This window comes from Arctopsyche grandis, chromosome 2 (assembly GCF_051622035.1).
Source record: "Arctopsyche grandis isolate Sample6627 chromosome 2, ASM5162203v2, whole genome shotgun sequence".
Taxonomy (NCBI): domain Eukaryota; kingdom Metazoa; phylum Arthropoda; class Insecta; order Trichoptera; family Hydropsychidae; genus Arctopsyche; species Arctopsyche grandis.
Window position 1 is genome coordinate 7,907,553 of NC_135356.1, and position 25,842 is coordinate 7,933,394.

Consider the following 25,842-nt stretch of genomic DNA (forward strand, 5'->3'; position numbering starts at 1 on the left):
CCAAGCATATACCATCACGCCTATTTAGATGCTTACTATCAAGTCTCGACCAGACCACTATCAAGACAGTGTCGTCTTACTTTTAAACAGTATGGCTGTATTGATTAGTTGACCATACTTGACAGAGGGGGAACGAGCTGATGTGCCTCTTTTCGTATACAAATCAAAACTTCCAATTATTTTACGACTTAAAAAACACATGTGTATTTATATGCGTAAAAAAGAGGCAACCATATTGTTCTCCTTTCAATAAAGAAATAACTAACTATACATATATGTCCTATTACACTACTGCTCTAATGGACAAATAAATTAGACTAGTTGGATTTCCAGAGTGGGAGCAAAGCTTTATGTTTGTGTTTGTTTACGTGTGCTATGCAATTTTATTAGCACACGTAAGCTAAAAACTTCCGTTTTGTTTATTTTTATGTTTCATCGTGCAAGTTTATAAACATGTGGCGAATTTTTATTACAATGTATTGTAAAAAAACTTTTCGTGACCTACATTTATCGCAAAACAAGTCTCTTTTTTTACCTATCCTAAACTCACAAATCCACTACCGAGCGAATTTTTTTTGCGATCTTAATTTAATTTAATAATGTATATTTTATAAGTTGAAAAAATGTAATGCGAATTTGAACAATAAAATTTTTAACTATATGCTTTTTATTTTTTAATAATATAGCGCGCCACTGTGCTCTTTATATTTTTCAACGCTGATGTTCAAACTGTAGACAAAGTTTTCGAAACAAGTGTATTATGAATAATTAATGTTTTATTTATTTTTGTTTGTTTTAAGGCGTGATAGATATGCAAAGGCACATTGGCGTTAGTATTATATAATGTTAGATTTTAAATTAAGATTGATTTTTTGTTTCGCTTAAATTTTTAATTAAAAAAAAATGTGGCGAATGCGATTTCATTTATACAATAATAGCTTTTTAAATATTTTGCCGACATGTTTATAAACTTTTTTTTGTTTTTTTATATACATATATACATATAATAAAATATACAATTTTATTAAAAAAACAATACTTTCACAAATATAGACAGCTTTGGTCCTGCCCTCTGGTAATCGTCGTATTTTGACTACTATTATCATTATTGTTATCAACTCTTTTTGAATTCTTCATTATTATTATATTATAATATATATAAATATATATGAGTGGTTTTTTTATGATTATATTAGATTTTAATTAGCTATATTTGTAGGCAACCGCAGTACTGAATCATTATGACCCATAATGGTTTCAGCTTTTTATGTCGTGATATTTCTTAATCATCCGCTTTCACTTTCTTGTTTTTTATTCGACGCCTCTCTTCATTTGCTTGCTGAAATTACATGCAATAGTTAAATCATTGAAATGAAAGCGATATCGGGATTTTCGGGATTTAATTTTTTTTATTAAAAATTAATTCGATACACCATGATCCACAGGAATGATGACCATGCTCATCTTATGGTAATTTTTGCGTGTGTCCCGGGACGGGGCGGATGCGGGGGCCCCCGTGGTACCCAGGGGACCGCGCCCTCCCGGCTACGCGCACCCCCCCCATAACCCCCCCTTAAAAAAAACCTTCCCTTGCCAGGATAGTTGTATGATGTGTCCTCTGAAACAGGGTGGTGACTGAGTGCCCTATGTTTCCGAAATAGGTGGATCGAGCTGTCTGCGAGGGGTTCCCTCTTAGCCCTCTAAGGCGCGGGAGAGCCAACAAGCCTACCGGTGACAACACTGCCGAATTTATACCAAAAAAAAAACGCGCATTAAATTAAATATATTAAAAAAAAATAAATCAAACTTCTAATGAGCGTGGATTTTAGCTTAGGGATGCTGCGATGGTATTCTGCCCTTCAAGGTATCTACCGCTTTTTAGTTTATTTATCAATTTATTTTTTTTGATAAATGAGTTGTTTCACTTGATCTGCTGTGTTTTGTGCACATCCCATCATGAATCATTTACATTTTTTTGAAATGTCGAGAGGAATCCATCACATTTGAGTAGATGTTTATGTTTCGCTGAATGTTCTCATTTTCATCAGACATTTTTATCACTATTAAAGTATAGTTTTATATTCTTGTTTATATTGTATAAGTGGTATATTGTATTTATAAAAAAAAAAAACAGCGGTGTTGCACGTTTTACTATTTTTTTTTTCGTAAGGGTTTTGTTGGTTGAGATATGGGGCTATATTTGGAGTCATCAAAAAAAAAAAAAAAAAGTGATTTTATCTTTCATCTATGCGTCTGACCCGGCGACGGTCGTTCGTTCTGACTGTTTTTCGATGTTGATTTGGTGGGTCGATGTGTCGCCGGAAGTCAACGTATAGATGTGGGAGGAGGGGGCGGAGGGCCTCACCCGCCCGACCCCTCCAGCCCCTCTCCCTCCCCCCTGCTGAGGCTGTGTGTGGTTTTCTGTTGTGGTGGTGGTCCAGCCTGCAGAGGCAGGTGAGCGTGATGAGCATGAACCTGTCCGCCAAGCTGGACGAGCTGCAGAGGGGCGACCGCCAGCTGGAGACGACGGTCGCCCTCTGCGAGATACGCACGCAGCTGCAGGAACTCACCAAGAGCGTCGAGTCCTGCCAGTCGGAAGTCTCCGAGGTCAGAATCATTGTCTATTACTTATTGATGTATGCCGGAATGTCGTTCACGAGTGCCCAATCAGTATTAAAGTAGTTCAGGTATGTACGTTTGAAGCGTGCGTATCGATGAAATGCAAGGTGCCCAATCGTTCAAGAGACACACGTATTTTGGTCAACTATTTTTGTCAATTTTAGCATTATAGCGTTTTAGACCATTAAAAATGTTAGTAATCAATAATAATAATTTAAAATATACAAAACTCCAAAATCATTCATATTTTAATCTCTTTTTTACTTACCTCTTATACAATTCACATGGTTTTCGTGTAAGGGGTCATTTTTTATATCTCTTATCCGATCGTTTTCATACTTTGCAATATTGCTCATTTTGGTCATCAATATACGTTAATGTATCATCTGCCATTACGTTGGAGATAAAATATCGTATACAATGCGTATCAAATATCCACAATTTCGGGTACGGTGACGTCTTGCAAGCTACCATAATCTATCTTCAACCTTTTCGCCTTGATATGCCCATTTCAGATTTTAATTGTTTAAACGCTTATAATTCACTCTATATTTTATAAAATTTGCTCTATAGGTTCTCGTTATATCTAATATATAAATATTTATAGTTTAACTCTCATATGTATATATAAATTTCAAATTTGGCGTGTAGCTTCTTGTAAGGTAATACACGATATATATTGATTTTTGGCCAAATATGTCAGATCTGACATTTCACTGCTAAAATTATATCTCTTCACTGAGTTTTATCTGCGAGATAAGTATTCAATAAGAAGTTATGTTGTATCTAATTGTTAATATGATTTCAAATAAGCTTACATACATTTAGTTTTTTACAATAAGCTTATTCTTTTCCTTTCCTCGATTTTACAAATTCCATTATGGATAGTTTAAAAATATTTAAAATATAATAATAATCGGTCTCTGTGACGGGCCCGAATGTGAAACGCCCGAAAACGTATTTTTATAACATAAAACATAAAACTTTTCTTCCCGTATTAATGTGCGCGCGTAGAATACGGGAGGAAAAGCCTGTTCCTCTTGTTCCTGTTGTATCCTGCTCGTCAAAATTAAGTGAGTATGTACGTGAGTATGTACCGTTTACCATGCATCCTTTTTTTATCTTTCGACTAAAGATCTTTCGATTTTCGATCTTTACCTTCCGATATTTGCGTTTTCGGGCGTTTCACATTCGGGCCCGTGAGGAAGACTCAATAATAATATATACTTCTATTAAGATTTACTTTCAATACCACAGAACGCGAACGCTAACTGATGACTAAAAGTCTTTTAAATTGATATTTATTCTATTTATAACGGTTCCGCGACAAATCACTCACGGATTTTACACTCAACGGTTTATAGTTTTTGATCGATGCAATGACACATGTATCAAATCATATAGAGTTCAAATTAACGTGTAAATTATGATCACTGCAATCGTTTGAAAAAGTCAGATCAATTATTTTGATAAATCTGCGGATTTTCAAAAGCTTTTATTTAGTTTATAGCAGGCGCGACTCGTGCATAGGAACTGCGGCGCTGCAGAACCCCCAGAAAAATTACAAAAATATCGCATTTACAACTTGTTTTCAGATATATTTGACATACTCATTAATAATGATTATGTCAAATATCTAATCATTCTTATTTAAATTATATTCACAAGTTGTAAATGTATACAAATGTGCTTTTTTGTATTTTTCTGGGGGTGCTGCAGCGCCGCAGTTCCTATGCACGAGCCGCGCCTGGTTTATAGTACCGGTAGTACCAAAAACTGGTTTTCGGTCAAATACCGATACCACCGGTATCGGTACTTTCAGTAGTGACGACAACAGAGTGTATTACCCATATTCGTTTTATTGACAATGCTTTATATTGAAAATTTATTTGCTGTATTTTATCGATTTAAGTTGAGTGTAAAATCCGTGAGTGATTTGTCGTTACACCATTTACAACAATAAATTGAAATTCAATATGCTCTATCACACTTAATTTATTCTTATTTATTACTATTAATAAACAATTTTCATCCATGGCGGGGGTTATTTGCACGGCGGGTTAATGTTCAGGGGGTTTCTGGCCGGGGGTATGTGTCGGATGGTGAAAAATAATCGTAATAGACTCGTTTAAAAATGCAAATATTTTACCCATACCGCGCAACTTTGCCAGCCGAATAGTTGCGACCAGAAAAAATGTATGAAAAATGAGCGACACAGAAGTTGACAGGTGGGGCATGCCCAATTTAACTGCATAAATTGGTCTGGTCACCCTCAACAAAGTCGTTTGCAAATCGCACGGTGTGGCCCGGTTTCTAGCCCATATACATGGTAAAGTCCCCTCCCCCCCGGAGTTTTTTCGGTGATATTTTATCCTTCGGTGATATTTTATGCTTCACAAGAATCGATAACGGTGAGTCCCTTATTTGAGAAAATTATCCCTTATGTAGGAGAAACTTGTCAGTTGCATATGGATATACGTACACGTGCAACCTCACATACGTTCGGTGATTATTCCGAAAAAAAGCGATCTCACACACGTCACTAAAATCTCGATTACGGAACATCTGGCCTCCAAAAACTGCATAAATCAAAAGCTATCCACGCGAAATATCGTACTAACAAGAATTCGGGAGCCAGATATTCCGTATTCTCATTTTTTGTGGCAAATATAGCCGTGCGCGCGATTGCAATTTGCGCAATAATCCGTTTACCCTCCCAAACATATGCATTCTGTACGTGCAATTACATCCGAATTTTTAACCCGAAGTTTTTTGATTAAAAATATATTCGATAGTCTACCATGTACTTGCATGTACGACAGTTACATAGACCTGATTTCGAAACCTAAGACTTAGTACCTAGGAAAACGTCGTATCAAGAGAACGTTTAATGTGAAATTTCATCGGTTTCAAATAATGCACAATGGGCTGAGGCCCGGTCGTAGGAAGGGAAGATATCAAATGCCAACATTTTGAGATTTTCATTAAAATAATTTGTTTTTAATGACATTTTAAATACTATTTTTTTATATATTTTGATAAATACACATTATTTTCAAGATTACATTCGCACGCTTGTATCAATCTAAATTAATTTTTCTCCGAATGTATTTGGATTGCATATTTTTCAAATGCCTACCTATTCGTCAAGCTTCTGGTTTGAAAATTCTAAATTCACGATAGTCAACCTGTCTATTGGTATAAAAACGGAAATTCATCTTTGGGTATTTGATTTAAAAAGAAATCTACAATCGTTAAAGTAATTGTATTTCGCGCGTATTGATATTATTTCAAATGCATTTTTTTCAACTTTCTGTCTATTTGCCAAGCTTCGAGCTTAAAATTCTAAATTAACGCTATTTTTTTCAATCTATCTATTGATATAAAAACGAATTTGTTTTAAAATAAAGTTCAATTCATACTCATATCGCGCGTGTCGATATTATTTCGAATGCATTTTTTTCAACTTTCCACCGTTTTATCGAGGTTCTTCTTGAAAATTCCAAATTTTCAATATTAAATCTATCTATTCATATAAAAATTGAAATACATCTTTGTCCAACACATTTTAAAACTCGAGTTGAATATATGTGCGATTTGTAATTTTTTTAATATTATTATGAACCAATCTGCATTTTTAACGCTTTTGATTGTATAATGATTCAAAAAACAAAAAATAATATATTTTTATAAAGTTCATACTTCATACTCGTCGCCACATATTTTTCTTAAATAAATTGTGGATAAATTGAACCGATTCGTATTGCGCTCAAAATTCATTCGCGTGTCTTTACGACAACTCACCTAGTCATTCTAGATATTCCCAGACTCTTATCTAGGGATTTCTTATTTTTTTAATGAAATTCGGTGATATGGAAAAAAATATATACTTCCTTGGGTATCTATCTTTATTTAAGCACAAAAAAATATGTGAATTTTATGTGAGCAGGTCGAAATAACAATTTTGACTTAAAATTTGACATTTTAATTTAACTTTCTCTTGATACGACGCAAATTTTCCACTTTTTTACTGTGGGAAATCCAAAATTCACATTTTCCTCTCCACTCAATGTATGTACCCAGAGACCTTATGAGAGACTTACATATATTTTTACTTGTCTATCTTAATATAGTCAAATGATTACCTATTTATTACAAGTTGGTCTATGGGACAAAATTATTCTAAATACGAAGTTAAATTTATTTCTTAATTTTGACGTACATTTTTTTTGTGTATTTATAATATAAATAAATTATTATTAAATACATTGGGCACTTGTGAGAACGTGTATACATATAGAATGAGGCATGGTTTATACATGTATTCTGTCATATTTTAAATTTACAAGTAAATTATATTAAATTAAAACTTGAACACGAACACAAATTGGATAAACAGAATGATAAGAATACAACGTTAAGATATTAATTTTTAAAAAATGTAAAAGGCGCCTTTGTGAAAATTTAAGTCTGAACTGGAAGCTTCTTAATTGGATTACCTCAAATTACGAAAACTGAAAATTAATTATTTTATATTTCAGATTTGTATTAAAAACACAGAATAATAATTTTCAACAACTAAAATATTACTAAATCTTTTGTATTTTTAATCAATACCTAAATCTCTTCACAGTCAATTACATCGCGATATATTATCTACATAAATACATTTCGGAATTATGCATATATGTACTTGACAATAATTTCAAACAAGGTGTTGTAAATACCACTGGACTATTTCAAAATTGCACTACGTTTTTATTTATTTTTGAATTCACATTTATTATTTTACAAAAAATGCACTCTTTGGAATTGATTTTTATGCTATAAACTATTTTAAATATTCGAATCATGCTAAAAATATAGGTTAAACGGGATATGGTAGCAATTAAACATGAGCTAGATACTGTCCAAGCCGTCAAGGAAGAAATCGAAGAGCTGCGAGAGTATGTCGATCGTCTCGAAGAACATTCTCACAGGCGTAAATTACGACTTCTCGAACAGGTGACGTCCGACAAATAAACAAAAATACAAAATCTAAACCACCATATCAATCTAACACTGTCCAATTTGCAGGGTCTCACGTTTTTCCTGTCGTATGCAATATTGGCCGCAGTGCTTGGTATGCTCCAGTTCGGTTACAACACCGGAGTTATCAACGCACCCGAACTGGTGATTTGACCATTTTTTCCTGATATACATCATCAAAATCGTGCGGACGATACTTAGTAATGTCTTTTCAATATTTCAGAATATTGAAAATTTCATGAAGGACGTATACAAGGACCGGTACGGCAAAGACATACCCGAGGACTCTGTGAAACAACTTTATTCCGTGGCCGTTAGCATTTTTGCTATCGGTGGTATGCTCGGAGGCTTTTCCGGTGGAATGATTGCCAATCGATTTGGCAGGTAAAATCGCACTAGTTTCTAAGATAAATCTTTATATATATATATAAGATAAAATCCGTGTTAGTCGAAAATTCCAATGCAATTGTTTTTTTTTTATCAATATGATGCTTTGCTAGTGATGATTTAGGTATGGATGTGAAACTGATGCACTTTTATAAACTGCATAAAATTTAGCGGAGTGTTTTTTACTTAGTATATATGCACACATGTACATACATACATACATATATATACAACGAGAAGTACATATATATATATATATATATATATATGTACAACAAGAAGATATCGAAAGCATAGTATGGCGAAGATTGAAATGGCAATTGGTAATGGATGAGGGACATTCTCGAATGATACCCAAATCTATGTACACAAGGTAAAGTTATATATGCGATGAAGTATGAAAAATGTTTTAGATCAGATGAATGAATGTATAATACATGAAAGATGGTATGTAATCATTTTCATCCAGATGTAGACGGTAGGAGTTTGTAAAATGTAAATGATTAATTGAAAGCGTGGACAGCAGATCGAAATTGATATTTCGATTCGGTACAAATTGAAGTCATTGGTATCTCTTTCTTTATCTTCAAACGTAAAATTGTGAGTAATTTATTTTCCCCATTATGTAAGAAAATTAAATTTTTTTCATGTTGGCGTATTTTATCTCGCAATTTTCATTCATATGGAAGCATTTTCCTAACTCGAAAATAGTCTACATGAATGGATATATGTATGTACATTTACTTTTATTAGTCATTAATACAGTTGTAATATTTTAATTTTATTAGTCATTATTTCATTAATACATACATTTATTCGATTTAAAAAAATACGCCTCGTGAGATAAAAATAAATAAATTCTTATTTCAGACTGAAATTGGTTTTAATTTTTGAAAATTTCAGAAAGGGAGGATTACTGCTCAATAATGTTTTAGGCATAGGTGGCGCCTGTCTTATGGGTTTCACTAAAATTTCACATTCTTATGAAATGCTTTTCTTCGGTCGTTTTATAATTGGCGTAAATTGCGGTAAGTCATATTCAATGTTCACATAAAATTTCCAATAAAAAACAAATCAATACAAAATTACCCAAATATTAGTACATACATACATATATTATTATACAATAGAATGCATTTCATATTTTGATGTTTTAATATATGTAATATACATACATATTATAAATTAATAATATTACAACTTTAAATGTATCTGCATTTTCATTTTGATATCAATGTAGTTCAAACAGCATGCTCTATTTATACTATCATTATTATGGAATATATTGATTTTATTTTTTGTATGAAACAATCATCATCGCTTTGCATGCTACATGTCGGTAATGACCCTGTACAAGTTTTCTATTCACTACTTTCAAATCGACTTGTCCACGGTTGATACAGATACATTTACATATGATGTACGATCGAGATGGCGTGCAGAAACTGCTCTGGTCTAACTTCTCGTTGATTATTGTAGGACTTAATACATCATTGGTGCCAATGTATATATCAGAAATAGCCCCGTTAAATTTACGCGGAGGTCTAGGTACTGTCAACCAGCTTGCCGTTACAGTAGGCCTCCTACTCAGCCAAGTACTCGGAATAGAACAAATTTTAGGTACTGATGACGGTTGGCCGCTCCTACTCGGTAAATATTGGTTCATATATGCATATATAACAGCTCCAACTGTTTCAAATGATATGGATGTTGAAAATTTGGCATGTCTCGACGTTTTAGGTCTCGCGATTTGTCCAGCTGTGCTCCAGTTGGTGCTGCTACCAGCTTGTCCGGAATCTCCGAGATATCTTCTCATCACGAGACAGTGGGAGGAGGAGGCGAGACGCGCCCTGAGAAGACTACGAGCTAACAACCAGGTATTACATATTGAACACTGTATCAGACATAGAGTTGGTATGCTATTTTGTCTGAATTGCGGCAAAACAACAAAGGATCGAGACGATCTAGTTTAAATCACCTTGAATTCCAGGTAGAAGAAGACATCGAGGAGATGAGGGCAGAGGAGAGAGCCCAGCAAGCTGAAGCTTCCATATCGATGCGCGAGCTTTTATGCTCGCCAACATTGCGAGCCCCTCTGCTCATCGGTGTTGTGATGCAACTGTCGCAACAACTCAGTGGCATCAATGCGGTAATAAACCATAAGAATCAAGAGCGTATCTAAATCCTAGCGAGAAATGCTAACATTTATCATTTTTTTTATATAAAAACTTCACTGGCCGATCGTGCCACACTTTACTGTGCATTGTATTTGAAATAATACAGTTGAAGCGGGTATTTGGTAGCTCTCTCTCTCTCTCTCTATTTATTTCGTGGTTGTAAATGCGAGCGAGTGAGATGCACTACGGGGTGACAGTTTATGACTTTGTGATCTATTTTCAACGGGTATTGTAAACATTTGGTGGGCATTCTAGTTGCATTTAATTGCAAGACAGCTCGTGACCTCTATAGTAGAAAACGATTTTCTGTTATATTTGCTATTGTTCTATATTCTATTACATATTATTATAGATACAAAATAGTATAATTATAAAACTACCCGGGTGCAAAATAAAGTTTGCGTTGGTATAAATATGTATAAAATGTTTCATACCACTTATGCACTGGCTCACAAAAAAGTATTCAAATACGACAGTTATGACGTCAACAACGATAGTTGTTAGCAATTCTCGCCGTTTGAATAAAAAAAAAACGATATATCGTTGTTTAGCATTCAAAGGGTCACATTTTTCTAAGGGGGCAGTTGAGGATGTTTTGTCAATTCTTGAATCGAAGAACCAAATAAAATCATTCGTCTGTAGCTAAGATCTTCAGTCATATTCAAGGTTTTGACTTGACATATGTACTCATTTAAAAAGTTCGTACTGACTGAAATTGCGAATGGGGAAGGGGATGCCGATTTTATTGATTCTACAATATCAATTGAGTTAGATCAATCGGTAGATTCTAACAAAAAACAGTCGATCTGGATTTAGGAGCAATCCAGATCTTAAGCAAGCAGCGTACTCATAATCATCAAGAATATCGAATACATTGTTAAATTCGCACAGCCTTAAGCTTTAGCCACATATGTGAGTAAAAAAAAAATGATTTCATTTCCAAAATTTGGATCAATCGTGTCCAGATGCTAAAGTCTGATTATAGTCATTAGTTTAAGATCTGCAAATTCCACTGCCCCTCAGATATGCGCCCGACTTAGATACCAAATGAAAGGACGAATATGATGACCTTGCCTAAATCGATATGACTATTTATCGTTCAGGTGTTCTACTATTCGACTTCGCTGTTCACATCGTCAGGGTTGACGGAAGAGTCAGCCAAGTTCGCCACCATGGGTATCGGTGCCATCATGGTGGGCATGACGTTGGTGTCGCTGCCTCTGATGGACCGCACCGGAAGGAGAACTCTCCATCTGTACGGCCTCGGTGGCATGTTCATCTTCTCCATCTTCATCACTATATCGTTTCTGATAAAGGTAAAGTCATTCTATCCACACAGGTGTCTTTCCCCGTTCGATGATGATGATGATGATGATGATGATGACGATTCGAAGATGCTAAGCAAGCTCGACGTGTTGCCAGCATTGAAGCGTCAATTTAGTTACTTCCATTTTGGATCGGGAATTGGTTGAAAATTGTAATCTTTGTATATTTTGGCATCTAATAAAAGTTCGATTTTAAAATAAATTTAAATAAAATTTTAAAATTATTTACAAAATATTTTTTTCAACACCGGCGACATTGGTGATATGATATAGTTCACTTGAAACTCAATTTATTAATTTATATAAATTACAGATAATTATGTATTAATTAAAAATGTAATATACATATAAGATTTGATGAGATTGAAAAAAAAGTAAAAATCAAATATGTATACATATAAGCATAAAATGAAAGTTTGTATGAAGAATACTACAATACAAAAAATTGATGAATATCAATTAGTTGAATTTATATAAAATGTATATAATCATATATTTCTTTACATAACATAGCAGAAGGTAAGAAAATTGTAAATCATATATGTAAAATGTTGCAATATTTTGTTCATGTGAGAATACATTACAAAAACAAAAGAAAATTTATTTTTATACAAAAATAATTGTCAAGTATTCTACAACATTGATTGATTTATTATATTGTATATTATAAAAAAAAATATGTGCATGCATTATTGATTAATTTGCATCCACTGAGCAACTGTGCCTATTGTCATGTTGTACTCATTTATCCATTCCATATATTATATACACAAATAATATATTTTTTACTTAACTGTTTTTGGTTATTTTTTTTTGTTTTAATTATATTGTTTCTGGACCACAAATCATCACTACAAATCAACACCCACATGATACAAAATGGCGGGCGTCATTTTGTTACAAGCACCATTTCAATACAAAACATAATAAAATGGAATACGAATCATTCACTCACCAACACACACACACACACATGTGTATATACGCGTATACTTGAAACTCACTACTACTGAAAGTATACACGTATCATCATCATCTTGTATGATTTTCAAAAGCCTTGATTGCACTCATTCTTTTTATTTGTCTCACCTCACAGCTTCTTTTGCGTTTTGCCCTCCCTCAAGAGCGACTTTCCCGAATGTGTACGGGGGGTTTGTCACTCACACAAGCGCACCAAACACATGTTATTATACATATATATGTTTATATATATATATTATATTATATATATTTCACTTTGTAAAGAGCACTCGATGTGCAAATATGTGAATATGTGGAAAAAAAGTGTTCCTGAAAAACACATACACACAATATGTTAAATATAACCACGACGATAAAAATATGTATCACGTCCACCAGAGATTCGTTCGAGTGTATAAAGTGGAGCGTTTTTTGCCATGTTCCTTGGCCGAAAATTTTTATTTTGATTTTTTTTCGGTGGAAAACGCTTCATTTTCGCCGAATAATCTCTGAAAATGTACCGGCACGTTTTTTACACACACACACACATTCACACATACGAGATGGAAAGCTGTTCGAAAAGTCAATACAAATCTACATAGCATTTAAATATCAATTTGGCATAAGAAAGTCACCAATATACATACGGATTGATTCATTGATTGACTTCTATTGATTGTATTAAATCCGTATTATAGCGTTTAATTAAAGCTATTACACTTTTAAAATCCAATCAACAGTCAAATTAACTTCAAAACATGCACACTAGTAATACAAATAAACATTTTCATGATATTTTTCGAATATATCATCGTCAATATCGAACTATGCATTCCAAACTAAAGCGTGATACGTAGCCTTACGTCATACTAATAATCAATTTTTTACAATGATATAACGATATGTCAGTCTCGATTTTAATCTGGCACAAATGCTGAAATTTAAATTGATCACAGTACAATTCAGACCCGTTTAACATAAACATGATAAAAATATTCATTTTGATCACATTTTGACACTGCTCTAAATTGTTAAAAAATGGCTTATTTATAATCATTTTACATTATGTGTATATCTCAAATGAATCAATTTTAATCCCATATTCGTGAATCGGTAACGATTTTTTGGTTATTATTAGGGGTCTAAATCGAATAATCGAATATATTGATCCCTTTTTCAATATTCAAATATTTATAAAACTATTCCTTTTTTTTATATTGTATTAACAGGCAAATTTTCCAATCGTAAAAATAATCTATCATTACTACTTAATTATAAATTGAATAAATTATATAAATTTTAAAATTACTTGCTGAAAATCAAGACTACAGGATAATATTAAAATACTGTCAGAATAACTACAGGTATTCTTTCATTGTTTTATTAAAGATGTACACTCTTATTTAAAAAAAAAATATTCATATATTTTAGTCATGTCTAAGCGATTGAATTATTATTCAAGAAAAAAACAAAATTCTCCTGTAGTTGTATACATCGGTATAATATGTAATACATATATTTGATTATTTGAATATTTTACCAATTTCATATTCAATATCCGAACAAATGATATTTGGGACTAGTATCCATTATTATCCAAAAATATAAAATATATATTATCGAATGTTATACGCAGTTTTGGAAGAAGCATGCAACCAATTTAAACTACATTAGTAATTACATTGCTTTTATTTACATATTTTACGTATAAAATAACCCAATTACACACTGCAATCATATACATAATCATTGAATGGCTACCTATTTGTGTAAAAGCATTTTGCCTATTAAATTTCATTAGCAAACTACTAAATTTGAATCTTTTTGTGTATTAAAAAATGTTAAAATACACGCTTTATAGCTATAGAAAATAGCAAAATCGTAATATGATACGTTTTATTTAATATATCGCGAAATAGAGACTATCGCGACCTATTGCTCCCATAGGTTCCCGGACAGATGCAATAAATTGCACTGAATAGTAGCGCAGTATCCTAAGTCCTAATTTTCAAAGGCGCTCAAAAAGAACTTACGCAATAGAATTTCACAAAAAAAGGTTAGCACCCTCGGATAACACACAACTACCCCTTGACGCTTTTTTGTTGAATTCTATTGCGTTAGTTCTCCTTCAGCATCTTTTAAAGGTTGGAATTTCTAGAGAGTGCAACTATATATCTCGAGAGCATTTTTCCGGTCACCGCTCCAATCATATGGCAACCGAAGCGGCTCGAAAAGACACGAAGTCCCGCTTTGAATTATTGTATGATTGGACAAGTGGATGCAACCAATCATGCATTTGCCAATTTGGCCAACTATGTAGCATTGCGACGGGCTCGAATGATTGCGTCTCAGTTTGGAAAAAGTCGATATATGACGAATAATAGAGAGTATGCATCGGGACAGCTATCCATCGCAAATGTATTGTTCATCACCTGTGACAGCTTTTGTGTACATTTCAACTCGTGTTTTATGATTTTGGTTTTTGGTTTGGTTTGGTTTTGTTGTCATAATCACGTGCCGATGCACCGAGACACAAACGTGGGGCGGTGGGCGACAAGTGTGAGCTAAGAACCCTTCGACGCGTCGGGGAAGAACTGTGATTCTACCGCCTGATAGGAGTTCTTTGGCTATGTGCAGGAAATGATAGACTGGATGAGCTACCTGTCGGTGGTATCCACGCTCAGCTTCGTGGTGTTCTTCGCCGTCGGACCTGGCTCCATCCCATGGATGATCACCGCAGAGCTGTTCTCGCAGGGACCCAGGCCCAGTGCCATGGCAATAGCAGTACTAGTCAATTGGATGGCCAATTTCGTAGTGGGAATCGGATTCCCCAGTATGAAAGTAAGCATTCTGAGAAGGCCCACAAGGCACAGTTTCACAGGCTGCACTCTAGAACTGTCACATTTGCTCTAAGACTCCCATGATGCGTGGTCATACGTAGCTTATTATAATATAAATTCATTTCTAGGCTGAGGTATGTTATACAAACATACATACATACACACAATGTCAGTGTGAAAGAATCTTTAATAGTTACATATCAGATTCAATCTATGAACTAACAACCAATCATTTGCTAGTTGAAAACCTCTCCAAATATCTCCCGATACGTTCTCCTAACATATTTCACGTGTAGCTAAACTTTTCAGCACTATTCTAGCATTTCATCTGTGTAATTCAATCTTAATGTTTTGAAAAATTCGCCTCACTGTATCGACTACTCTACATAGTCACAACTTTCAATCACGTGTTTCATTTCCTGTATCTTCTCGTTATAACCGAGCATACTTTTCTGGATGCATTCAATAGTTGATGACTTGCCCAGCGAATCACAATCAAATTTAATCACTGAACATCATCTCAGAAAACTTTCAATTCCATAGCATGTGCTTGGAGAGCTAGTTTGAAAATGTGTCTAAAATCTTGAAGATTTCATATTTATATTGAATCGAGTATTTATTAGAATGCTGAAAATCATTTATCAATTTTTAATTCGATCAATTTATTCTGATTCGATTTTATTTTACAATTATTTGAAATGTTCTGCTTTGTGAAAAAATCAGTGCTCGTTCGCGGTTTTTATGTTTTTTTCACGACTCCACTCATGTCTTTCTTTTCTTCATTATATTCCTATCTATATGAAATAATTCTTAATAGAAACTATAGAATTTGTCAAGAGATACAAATTTATAACACCATTTTTAGTAAATAAACAAAATAATATTACTTTAAAACATTAAATCTCCCAATTTTCGCAAGCCACTTTTGATTATTACAGTATTTTTCGTGTAAAACTAATGATAGTTGATAAAAAAAATGTATTTTATATCATAAATTATATATGTATGTATAGGTACACACAGTTCATGGTTAAAATTAAGGTCACTGATAACTTTTTGAGACACTGTAATCACAGTTGATTTCAATCTAACGAATGCTAATATTTTCAGAGCGCATTGGAGAATTATACTTTTCTACCGTTCAGCGTTTTTCTAGCGATATTTTGGATATTTACATATAAAAAAGTTCCTGAAACAAAAAACAAAACTTTCGAAGAAATTTTGGCCTTGTTTAGACATTCTAATGGCAGGTAAGTGAAGCAACCACACCTACGTACATACATATAATATATACAATAAAACTTCAATTCAATTTTCCTTAAAAACCTAACTGAATCTTATCATTACGTGAATTTTATTCTCAATTCCTGTTGATTTTTAAATTATTCATTTCCGATTGTATTTTTTCAGAGGTAGCTTACGGGATAGCCGCCTTTATGGCAGCATGCTCAACTGTGTAAATGCGCTAGAACAGCAATTACCTCCACCCCCGGCACCAGTTGAAGAAAAACCTGATTCATGTAGGCATTAATTTAATTACATAAATATCAGTACAAAAAAATAATTAATTATCTGTTACTAAACATTAATATGAAAATTTCCTACAAAATGATTCTAAATTGTACGAAATTTTCAACAACGATTTTTTATATATTAACATTTTCACTAACATTCATCAATAATTAAATAGTACGCCAATTGTACAATAATAGCAAATATATGTAATTATAATATGAATCAAAACGCAATAGAGTTTTAATGCGAAAAAACTGTTTAAAAAAATGTTAAAAATCTATTGCAAAATCAATTTGTTGGATATAAATACATACATACATATATTATCCGTTGACACGCGCAATATATATATCATCATCTAATAATACGTGCATACATTGCAGCGTTTCAACGGAACAATCATGATCATTAAATCGACTTTCATAAATTAAAACTTCTTTCATTATCAATTCATACTTTCACCGATTTGGCTCACTTACTAACTGATACTTTTTGAATTGATTGAAAAAGTTTAAAATACGATCTGAAAAAAAGTCATACATCATAATAGTCGCAAAGTTTTGATTGTCATTTGCTCAAGGGCGAGCCGTCCGAAAATTTCACGCCAGATTTTTCTCGAATCTCTGACATTTTCTGGGTGCGATTTTCGAGCGGCTCCCTTTCGTGTGTGTTTTTTTTTTTGTGTGTCAACTTCTCAATCTCATACATATCCAATATAATACTATCACGCAGTCATAAATCCATTTGAGAGACACCGGTGCCTGACGACTGCGTACACCTTTAGAAGACACTCGGCGTACGCGACCGTACCACTAACTGTCGCCAATGGTAAACAAAAAGTTAACAAAAAAAAAATAAAAAATTATACGCGTTAACAGTAATGACCATTCGATACTGCAGCTCATATACTTATATATCTCACTGACCATCTGATCTACTGGTTGAATCACCTCGATCAATTGGCAGGCTCGCTTTACTCATCAATACCAAAATTTTCACTGTTTGTTTCGCCGATTGCTTTTTACTTCTATCAAAATCGGAGCTATGAAATTAAAGCTCTATATAATTTTGTTTATCGAAATCGTAGCTGTGAAATTATAGCTCTATTAAATTTGTTCAAAAATTAAATAAAAAGTAATCGACGGAATGAATTGTATGGCGTGTATTTTCAATTGATTAAATCACAATTTCGCCTATTAACATCAATCATTCGTTTCGTTGTTTTGAATCATGCATATTTTATGATCATTTAGGAATACGTGTAAGTTTAAATAATAAAATGTCGCACTTTTCATTCTTATTTATGATAAACTAACTCTACTTTTTACATACACTCATCGCTTAAACGAAATATTTTATGAAAATGATGTGTTTTAAGACTATTTTCAATTCGAAAATAATTTAGCAATGCCTTTAATCGATTGTTTTCACATCAAATTATTATATTAATAAAATTAGACGATAGTTGAAACTCTAAAAAAATCGGGACGGATTAATCAATCATAAAAAAATAAAATCTGTGAAATAATGAATAAGACCTTAAATAACGATCATTATGATTATTGTTAGAATTTTTGTATAATTGAGAGAAAACGGTGTTGCTAAGATCAATTACTTATACACATACATAGTTAGAATTGATCAATACAAAAATACAAACCATATTCTTGAATTTCCATATAATTAAACTAAAATACTCAATATGATATTTTTCAATTGTAATAAAAATAATTTTATAACTATAAATAATTATCCATTATACAAAAATCGTAGTACGGATCTTTTAGTTCACGAAGTCTTATCTATTGATAAGTTGTGTATGTATTGTAATCAAATGCGTGTAAATTGTATACCGGCAGAAACATCGTTTAACCAGCAGTAAATATTGTACAGTTTTAGTTCATGGTACACATGTAGGCATAAAATGCAAACAAACTATAATTCATTAATTAATTACTTTATAGTTTAATATAAAAAGTATAACAAAAAAAATAACATTTAAGAAATAAAAAAAGACAATATCAAATTTAAATCAAATCAATATCCATATCCTCCAAATCCACGTCGTTACCCGAATCATCAGCAAGGTTTATTATTAGTATCGAAATTGTCACCGAACCATTTAAAACTTATGTTTCTGCCGGTATACATAAACTCCACACCACAAAATGCACGTATTTTTTTAGAATTACGTTTGCATTGGTAGCAGAGTGTTTTTACAAGATGAGACTTCGTCAATAATTACGTCAATTACATAGTTTTGTACTTGCAATACACTTAAACTTAAATTCAGTGTTATTACATTTATTATACTAACCGACTTGCCCATGAGACTTACGTAAAATGTACATGCTATCGCATTCACCCCCCCCCCTCCCCCACTTGACCAGCGATGGCCAATTACATTTCGTTTCAGTTTCGCATTGCATTTTGGTCAAGAAATACAACATTGTTCGTGCGTACAGCGGTCGGTAGAATTTGACTTTTATTTTTTGTTAATTTTGAGTTCGTGTTTCGTATTTTGACTCACGCTCTACATATTTCGTAAGTCTCACGCTCATCGGATCGGCTGTAGTACCGCAATACGCGTAACCGTATTTTCCGATAAATCGATTCTATACCATACGTATTTTCATACTTATGTATTTCTCATGGTTCCCGGAAAGCACTAATTTGCACTGAATAGTAGCTCAGTTCCGAGACGTCCCAACTTTAACCAACCGAGGCGCTCAAAAAGAACTTACGCAATAGAATTCCATACAAAAAAAAGGTAAGCACTTCGGATAACATAAAAATACCCCTTGACGCTTTTTTGTGGCATTCTATTGCGTTTGTTCTCGTTGAGAATTTCGTTTGAAAATTTGGACGTCTCGAGTGCATTTTTCCGGTCACCATTTCTTAGGGTGACAGTCAAAAACCGACAGTCAAAAAATCGAAAATATAAAAAACGGTTAGTATATACGTATGTATATCAGTGGCGTGCGGTAAAACTCTCTCTCCCCCCCCCGTCGTACATTCTCACTTAATTTGCGCGAGCAGGATACAAGAGGAACAAGAGGAACAGGATTTTCCTCGCGTATCTGCGTGCGCACATTAAACAAGGCTGTATGACAAAAAGAGAAATAATTTCACCGCATATGATATATACATAGTACCGTTTACCATGCACCATTTTTTTTACAAACCTCCTTTACGTTTCACTTACGATTCAGGAAAAGATTTGCCTCTTATCCGATCGTTTTCATACTTTGCCATATTGCCCATTTTGGTCATCAATATAAGCAAATGGATCTTCCGCCATTACGATAGAGATAAAATATCGTTTAAAACGCGTTTGAAGTTTGCAAATTTTAAATCTGGGTGACGTCTATGTAGTCATTCATTTTATACATAGATGGCGGTAGTAAAATAAAATTATTGGTATTTTTTCATTCAAAATAATAATTTATATATCCTAATATTATTATAGACAAAACTAAAAAAGAGGTTTGTTTTTAAAAAACTTTTTTTTACATGGTATTTTTGATATTTCGACTTAAGATCATTCGATTTTCGATCTTTGCCTTCCGATATTTGATTTTTCGATCTTTTGACTTTCGGTGCCGTGAGGTAGAGCCCATTTCTCATACCATCCATCCAGCGAGTTTGCCATGTGTATCGCCCCACTTCACATTGCCTATGTTGAATTATATACAGTACATATAAACATATATTTGTCCATCCATTCGTTGTCGCCTCATGAGTTCGCTTGCCGCTTTTATTTTTCCATTTTGATCGCCTTCATTGCACTTGTGTCGCTGGTATTAAGGAGGCCCGCCGTTTCCATCTTCAGATCGAGGAAGACGGAGGCAATCCATTCTCCGTTCCGAAGGTGAATACGTTAGGTTTCCCGCCTTCAACGCGAGTGATCAGAAGCGAGCAACGTGGACGACCAAAAGCGGCGAAGGTCTAAAAATGAGAATCGACTACCAAATAAGCATACAAACCAGTAGGTCAAACTGTACAGGCATCGTTAACTAAAAAAAAAAAATTGAAAAAAAATAACACCTAATCAGCACCTATGTATTATTTTTTAATTTTAATCTTATCACCACTTGTTGATGTGAACACCTCACCACGTCAACCACGCACAACTATTATATCCGTATATATGTATATGTATATGTATTCGTCCGACTGAACAATAACGAAAACACGCTTTGATTTATTGGTCGGATGAGCACACCGATTCGGTAAGCTCTTACCAATCGCACACAGTCTAAAAAAAATAAATACAATCAACTAAAAATAAAACAAAAAAAGATTTTGCACTGCTTGATTTAGCGATCGTCCACTGTCGGCGAGGTTGATTCTTTTACATAAAATAATTTCGTCAAAGTATTGGCAAAGATTGTTTAAACCATACCTTTGATTTAATCGTATTTATCGCGTAAAAGAATCATCTTCACTTTCGGCGGACGATCGTCGTAAACGTCGTACGAACTCGAACGTTTTGCTTTTGGCCGCTTTGCTTTATACATATTATATATATATTTAATATGAAATATATAATGAAATACCACAAAAACACGTAAAAAGTCTCATTTATATATTGAGGACAAATGCGCACTGTATTTTAATTTTTTTATATATATTTTTTAATATTGATCTGTTGTTACACGCGATTTGTGTCACGTTTGAGTGTCGAAATTATCTATACTAGAGCGTAGTTCTGTAGCACAGAAATGTTATACATATTTTTGAAGTCTCTTACATACGTATGTATAATATGTTCGAGATCTATTATAGCTGATAAGTGAAATGTGCACTCAATGATACATGCATTTGTATTCGATTTAAAACATTTTCGCTTGACATACATAAACAGTACACATTCAAATACTATTACACAAATAAAATAAATTATTAGAGTTTATTCATAATTTTAAAGTCCTGTTATGGATAATTTAAGTTCCAGCTTCAATAAGTTCAAAATTTAACAATTTAATATAGTCTTTATAAATAAAATAATGAACTTATTTTTCATTAGTTCATATACATACATACATACATTAGAAAGGTATCAAAAATCAAATTAAGCGACATTTTTTTTTTAATAGTCTTGCACCACTTATAGTACGCGGACCCTTTATATTACATTAACCCTTTGATTGCTGACGTCTTTTCTGTTGAAAGCCCGCCACGCTGAAAATTTAGCCAACATTTCCAACTAGAATTATTAAGAAATCCAATAGAAAGCAGGTATAAAAATTGTAGCTAATCCAAACAAACCCTAGATTACTACCCTAAACTAATACCGCCGAGGATTTCGAGTTTTGTAAAGGTGTGTTTAAACTCTCTAATATATCTTGCAACGATATTAAATAAACAAAATAAGCCTATTAATGAATGTATTTTTCCAAAACCAGTTCCGTCTTCTTCATTGTTGTTAAAATGTAATGTTCACAATCTAAATGCCAAGCCATAATCTAAAATACTCAGCAGTTAGGAATTTCCATCGGGTAATTCTGCTTAGGTCATAAATTCAGAAATTCCTGTGTAAACGAATCTTTACAAACATTGACACGGATTACATGACCCATGTTCAATGAATTTTTTTTTCAATGCTACCTGGAAAGGCTTAGTGGGTGGTATTCTTGTTTTCTTAGTACATGCTCAAAATACAACGCTTAGCGGCGTTTTTCAGGTCCATAGACTTGTTGGCAAAACACCGATCGGCGTTGGTCAGCATTCAAAGGGTTAAGCAATCGTTTTCCGGTATAGAGGCCGTGGGTCTGAATCAAAACATAGTAGACAAACATCTGACAAACCGTAGTAGATTTCTATTGATGAACAGTCCTGCAAAATCAAATATTTTTTTATTTAATTTTGTAATTTCTATTCTGCGCGTCATTATCGGCGCGGCATTGACTGCTACTCTTTGCGATGCCAATAGTATTGCCGCGCCCTGCATTAACTCGACTTTTACCTGATGAAATACTCCGACGTATACTGCCCGGTTCGCATATAATTTCGGGCGGTTGGGTGCGTACGGAAATATTCCACATATTGCGAATGGAATATACACGCATTCGTTTGTGGTTCAATACAAATTCATCTAAATATGAATCAAAGCGGGCACGCGTTGTGCCAAATTGACGCTTCATCTTTCTTTTCACATATTTTCCACATTTTGCGTATGTATTTCACAATCATTTGGATCCAAGAAATTATCCTGGTGAACCGCTTTTACCCAACCGTCCGAAATTATATGCGAACCAGGCAGTATATGTCGGAGTATTTCATCAGGTAAAAGTCGAGTTAATTCAGGGCACGGCAATACTATTGGTATCGTAAAGAGTAGCCAATGATAGGAAGAAGCGGGTCGACCGAGCCTTGCTTCCGAGCCTAGAGGGTCCAACCTGTCGAGAATTCCGACTTTTACCATTCATTTTTTGCTTTTGAGTATCAGAATTTTGTCGCTTAATTTCTTCTTCTTCCCAATGCCCTGTCCGCATCTGGACGTTGGCGACCACCTCATCGATTATTTGAAGATATCCTCATCGGTCTTCAGCGGCTCGGAACAGATCTTCGGCGCTCATATCGGTCCATATGCGCATGTTTCGAAGCCAAGACAACTTCTTCCTGCCAATCCATTTTTTACCTTATATTTTCCCCCATGGTTATCAAACGGAGAAATTCGTGTTTCGGACCCCGTATCCCTGAATAACTCGTCTTTCGCACATGCTTAAATTCAAACAGTCACGAATTTCGTCGAGACGTCAAATACCGAAATTGAAATGAGGATGCAGTCGCGTCGTTTACAGCGATTTGTAGCAAACCCAACTCGAAACTTTTAATACGTTTTTCCTATTTTGACTTTCTTGATTTTGAACTTATTGACTAGAGAGTAGGTCTACCTTAACTCGACACACAAACACACACACACACACACACACACACACATACGAATAAACATAGACACGGCACACAACGCACACGACGACCAGTCGATTTGGAGTCCTCAGATGAGACTCAAAAGTCGAGTAGGCGGATTGTGTCCGTCTGATGTGTGACGTTTGATGTGTGCATGTTCCAGCTGTGTCGGAGCATTCATCTCATGGAGATCAGGGGAGGGGACGAGCACCCCCGCCCTTGCCGCCCCCACGCTTCCCAGCAGGCGGCGGCGTCTGACAGTGGGACGTCCATCAACATAGTTCTCCTGAGAACCGCCTACTGATCGCCGCCCCCCTCGCCATCATCACCCAACGCGGAAAGGCAGCCGCCCGCATCATCTGCCACGGATTCAAGCGATCCAGCAACGCCCAGCGCTAGCGCCCCTCCACCCCAACAACATGTTCTAAATTTATATTTATACATTATTATTACCATCATTATTATGATTATTATTATTATTATTATTATACATATTATATATATATATATATATATACTGATAGTTAGAGAGAGTTCAAATGTCTACATACAAATTGGGTCAAAAATTCAAACTTTCTGATTAGAAACGTATGAAACTTCCACAACTTCAAACCATTGCCTTTTTTATGCGGTGGAAAGACAATCACTTGAATGTTTTCGTGCACACTGTTTTTATCTCATAAAGGCGTATTTCACGAATTGTATCGGGCGGGCTCTTTAAATGTACGGGAAACGAAATCATTCATTCTGGTAGATCATAATAATATGGTTAACAGTATTCTGCTGAAATTCCATTATTTGCATATTAGCGGGTATGGGTGAAATCACACACAGGAAGGAACGCGACACGTGCTTTTTTTTAGATACTTTTAGAATGTGGCATGCCCAGCATATTCAAGTCCCAAAATCACCCCCTAGAGTGTTTTCGATAAAATTTTATCCTTGCTTGACAGTGATCGATAGCGGTGTATCCCATATTTGAAGAAATGTGGAACCCGTCAGAGCGGAAAGCTAAGCACACGACTTTCCGCTTATCCCTGTGTGATTTCTCCCTATATACATACATACCTCATTCCACCAATTTGCAATATCTCAAAACTTGTTTTCCCAACTTTTTCGGTGTGTTTCCTCGTCGACTTTGTATATATACAAAACACATATACGAAAATGTTTTACGTGGTGAAATACATACTTATTTTACGAGATAAACAGTAAACTATTAAAAAAATATAGTAAGAATTGATTTTTAAACGCCTTTTTTTAATATTTTAAATGTGTGTAGCTTAAAAATCTATGAATGATCACAACATGTCTCGTATATTAAATATATTATGTATAAAACAAAACATCTTTGTATACAGTATACAAACTCCTGTTTAAACAGACGAAAAGTTGAGAAAACGCGTCTCGAGATATTGCGAGTTGGTAGAACGGGGCGCACCAATTGTAAGCAAAGGCGTAAACAGGAGAGGGGGGATTTGTGACTAAATTTATCGTAAAATATGTTATAAATTTAGAAAAATTCTCTTTTAAAAGCTTTTATTATGTATTGTTGATCCACTGTAGAAATTTATTTAGGGAAAATGCATATGCTATCCCTTACAGGGCCTCTTGACCAATAGCATTTCGTGCAGACAATAGAACATTTATATTAGTTGAGATGGGGTGTAAGGGACAGAATGTGTGCTTTAGCTAAGTGTCTTCTACAGCGGATGGGTTTCACTTGATTGGTTAGATAAAATTCCTAACCGTGCAAAATTTTTCAGCTGATTTTGAACCATTTCCACTCTTCCGATCGTTTTGATATTTGACCAATATACGCCGGTTAGATTCCATTATAGTATCGAATCTCTTCAACATGAAGCTAGAGGAATTTAATAATCAAAAATATCATCAGCTAGCTATCCAAACGCGTCTTTCTACCACCCCCACTAAGCTTAAATCTCAAATCTCAAATTTACAAACATTTGTATTTATAGATACTTGAAAATTTTTCTTTGAAGTAATATTAGCCGGCCCCTCCTCTAAGAAAAATTCAAGCTGCTCGGGTGATGGCAAAATATATATATGTAGATG

General features: G+C 34.1%; 1 protein-coding gene across 1 annotated transcript; it reads left to right on the forward strand.

Moving 5' to 3' along the window:
• The first annotated feature begins 2,448 nt into the window (after positions 1-2,448).
• Positions 2,449-24,024, forward strand: Glut1 (Glucose transporter 1). The gene is made up of 13 exons (XM_077446246.1): positions 2,449-2,607; positions 7,486-7,623; positions 7,696-7,791; positions 7,871-8,031; positions 8,938-9,062; positions 9,514-9,684; positions 9,775-9,911; positions 10,025-10,183; positions 11,315-11,527; positions 15,113-15,337; positions 16,447-16,586; positions 16,747-16,856; positions 23,930-24,024. Exons 1-13 carry the CDS (start codon positions 2,464-2,466, stop codon positions 24,022-24,024), a joined length of 1,914 nt encoding a protein of 637 aa, XP_077302372.1. The 5' UTR covers positions 2,449-2,463.
• Positions 24,025-25,842: the final 1,818 nt, after the last annotated feature.